Below are 3810 nucleotides of genomic sequence, written 5' to 3' on the forward strand. Positions count from 1 at the left end.
ATATAATTTTTTGGTTAGTTTCATTTAAAAGGAACTCAAAAATTCTGAGTTAAATACTGTATATAAATAAACAGATGACAGTTATAGTCACTGAAACACTTGAGTGCATCGTTTTTCCCACTGAGAGCTCATTGAATGTTGTATCAAATTTTATTAAGCAAAGCTGAAGAGGGAATTAACTTGAATTGCAAAAATCTCTTTTCAGATGAAATAAAGCAGCTGTCAAATTCAAACAGACGTGCCTAGGACAACTGGGTCATCAGCTGTCTTGACATTTCTGGAAACAAGCAGAGGGTAAAACTTCCCTTCTGGTGTAGTTTTAGAGTCAGGAATTCAGTTTCCATGGAGATTTTATTTGAAAAGCACACTGTTTAAATATTTGTAAATGCAGGACCTTTACATTTGTATATTTCCCTCTGAATTGCATTTTGACAAATTAAGGACAAATGGAAGACAGAATCCAGACTCAGCAAAGAGAAAACAACAAAAAGAGCAAGCTCGAGTCTCACGTATCCTCTCACAGTCCTAAGAATTTCACCGAAAGTGTATGTTACAGCTTAAATTTTTATTCAGGATTCTTCTAAAATGCCAGTTCCCTGAGCAATGCCATTCCTTTCAATGAAAAATATACCTCTTTGCAAATTCCTCGAGTTCCCTACTGTTGAACGATGTTTCAGTGACCAAACAATTCACCTGTTTAGTTACCTTAATAGCAGAGAGGTCAATTTTTTCTTCCTTAGGTTTGGCTGGGGCAGGGGCTGGGGCTGGGGCAGGGGCCGGGGTAGCAGCAGCAGCAGCAGCAGGCTTCTTCACATCTTTCTTTGGTGCCATTTTGTTTAAAAGGATGGGTTAAAAAAAGAAGGATCTCCTCCAGAAGAACCTGTCAAAGTGATACTTGGAAGAGCAGTGGTGGCTCGCTTGACCCGCAGCCCAGTGTCTTGAGGGTGGACCCAGAGTGTTAAATGGTATAAGGGCATCCATATATATTTCACTTAGTGCCTAGCAGAACCTTGACACATGCAGCTGGATTGGACGGTTAGCTCGTCAAGGGGGATGGCATTCGGGCTCAGACTATAAATGGAATCCAAAGGGTCAGGGCTTCCTCAAGTTTTTTGAACTCCTCTTGCCCTTTTTTTTTTTTTTTTTTTTTTTTTCTTTTTCTTTTTCCTCCTCCACCTCCACATATAAAGGAGAAAGAAGCACGACAGAGCCAACTTCAGAACTTTGGTGACAGCAAAGTAGATTGACATTCTTTTTTCTTGGTAGATATAGAATTTAGAATTACAGTTCGGCTGAAGTTGTAAGTCTTTTTTTTTTTTTTTTTCATCTTAAGAAACATTACCGCAGGGTTTGATTTCAACTTGGAATTTTGGCAGAGGGTGTCACCAACTTTCACCCAGCTTCCTCACTGTTCCTGCTCCTCCTTCCCTGGCCATCATTTGCAAGAAAATGTTGGTCAGCAAAGAGGTCACTGGTAGTGTTTAAAAATAAAAAGCAGACGTATAAGGAAAGCCTACCAAATCATAAACTGGTTTCCTTTCTAGGGAGTACAGTCTCTCTCTCTCTCTCTCTCTCTCTCTCTCTCTCTCTCTCTCTTTCTCTCTCTCTCTCTCTCCCCAAAGAAAAATAATTTAAAAATTATTTTCTATGATTTAATTTTCTTCTACAGTTTGATGATGGAGGTGACAGCAGGCTTACCTTTTTTTTCATGTACACTTTTACTGAATTTTTGTGCATTTTATACAAAACATCTTAATCATCTTTATCCCTCTAGCCCCATCCACATCCCTCATAGCCCTGTCACCAGATTTACCTTTTTGCAAAACAACTTTTCTAATAGTAAAGTCACTTTCAAATGATGAACTTAGCCATTTTCCTTTCTAAGTGGCATAAAGTACAATGATTTGCCACCTGAATTTTGTATCCACGCTAGAGAGATAAATGCAGTTTTACAGAAACAAATAAAGAAAAGAACTTTATCAATACTGGGCAAGTTTTTCTGAATAACTTAGACATTTACTTTTTCATCAGGCTTGCACAGTAAGTACTTTACCTACTGAGACATCTCATGAGCCCATGATCAGTTATTAGTAAAACAAAACAGAGCTCATTTGGGGTTCTTTTGTTTGTTTATTTGTTTGTTTGTTGAGACAGGGTCTCCCTGTAGCCCCAGCTGGCCTGGAACTTCCTATGCAGACCATCCCATGCTCGCCTTGATCTCACAGAGATCTGGCTGTCTCCGTCTCCCAAGTGGCCAGTTGGGATTTTTAACTTAACTTATTTACCATATGTGAGTATATTATGTATATACACATAATATACTGTAAATATATGTATATGTTTATGTGTCTATATGTTCTAGTTATTACATATAATTGTGTTTAAAGACAACATTTGTTCTGGTCTGATATAAAAGAATTCCTCATACATTGCAACTAAGAAAAATTAAGACTTTAACATTACAAATAATTCACCAATTATAACTGACCTACCACTAATAGTTTCCTAATTGCACGCATTGGCCTGATCTACTAAATTCTTTTGTCCACATATGTTCAGGAAAGGTATTTTGTTATTTTTTTCAGTGCTAGGGATGGAACCCAGGGCCTTGTGCATGCTAGGCAAGCACTCTACCACTGAGTTACATCACTAGTCCAGGAAAAATATTTTAAAAATTATTCTAAATTATTATTAAACTGATTTTTAAAAAATCCACAAAATTGTGACTATAAATGAGATACTCTGTCTTATTTCTCTCTATATGTACACACACACACACATATATATATATAATGTAAACAGAATAACATATCTATTTCCCCAAATATTTATTACTTTCTTATGGTGAAAGCAGTTAAAGTTCTGTCTTCTGGCTTTGTGAATTGTACAACACACTTTATGACCTGTGGTTATACACTAGAGTTTGACTTCTGTGTAATTACATCTTAGTCCATGAATCAACATTTTTCCATCCCTACCTTCCTGCTATTCTTCCTTGCCTCTGGCAACCACCACTCTGCATCAAATCAACTTTATCTTTATTTTCTTTTTGTTCTCCTGTTTTTTTTGACAAGGTCTTGTTATATAGGCAAGGCTGGCATTTAAATTACAGTGATTCACCTGCTCAGCCTCCCAAGTGCTGGGGTGATAATCATATACCACCACTCCCAGTGGGTGCAGATGAATACTTTTTATGTTTATATGTGAGGACTGAGGTCCACCCAGTGCCCACCACTTCCTTCCCCCCATGCTTCCTACTACAGACTCTTTCATTCCATAATTTTAACTGTTGATATACATTTCTTGCAAACAGGACAGTTATGAGAATCTGGATTTTTATTTTTTGTCTTTTTGAGACAGGGTCTCCCTGTAGCTCCAGCTGTCCTGGAACTCACTATGTAGACCAAGCTCACCTGAAACTTACAAAGGTTCAGTTCACCTGCCTCTGCTGCCCAAGTGCTAGGATTAATGGTGTGTGCCACCACACCCTGTGAGAATCTGATTTTTTTAAATTTTGTTTTTTAATTTTATGTGTATGTGCGTATTGCCTGCATGTGTGTAAGTGCACCTATCTGGTGCAGTTCCTGTGGAGAACAGAAGAAAGTGTCAGATCCCTGGAACTGGAGTTACATACAGCTATTAGTTGCCATGTGGGTGCTGGGATTCAAACCTAGGCCTTCTGCAAGAACAACCATTGCTCTTAATCACTGAGCCATAGCTCCAGCCCCAAGAATCTGAATTTTTGTTTTTTATGTGTATGAGTGTATTGCCTGCATGTAGGTAAGTGCACCCGTGTCATGCAATGCCCAC

The 3810-nt window shown here is 38.2% G+C and overlaps 1 protein-coding gene across 1 annotated transcript in view; it reads right to left on the bottom strand.

Moving 5' to 3' along the window:
• Myl1 (myosin light chain 1) overlaps positions 1-976 on the bottom strand; it is a 21671-nt gene extending 20695 nt beyond the window's left edge. Inside the window, exon 1 of the mRNA XM_008846245.1 lies at positions 706-976. Within this exon, the coding sequence (XP_008844467.1) occupies positions 706-831 (126 nt within the window). The 5' untranslated portion in view covers positions 832-976. The remainder of the gene's footprint in view (positions 1-705) is intronic.
• Positions 977-3810: the final 2834 nt, after the last annotated feature.

Source organism: Nannospalax galili, unplaced genomic scaffold (assembly GCF_000622305.1).
Source record: "Nannospalax galili isolate Female #2095 unplaced genomic scaffold, S.galili_v1.0 scaffold281, whole genome shotgun sequence".
Classification (NCBI taxonomy): Eukaryota; Metazoa; Chordata; class Mammalia; order Rodentia; family Spalacidae; genus Nannospalax; species Nannospalax galili.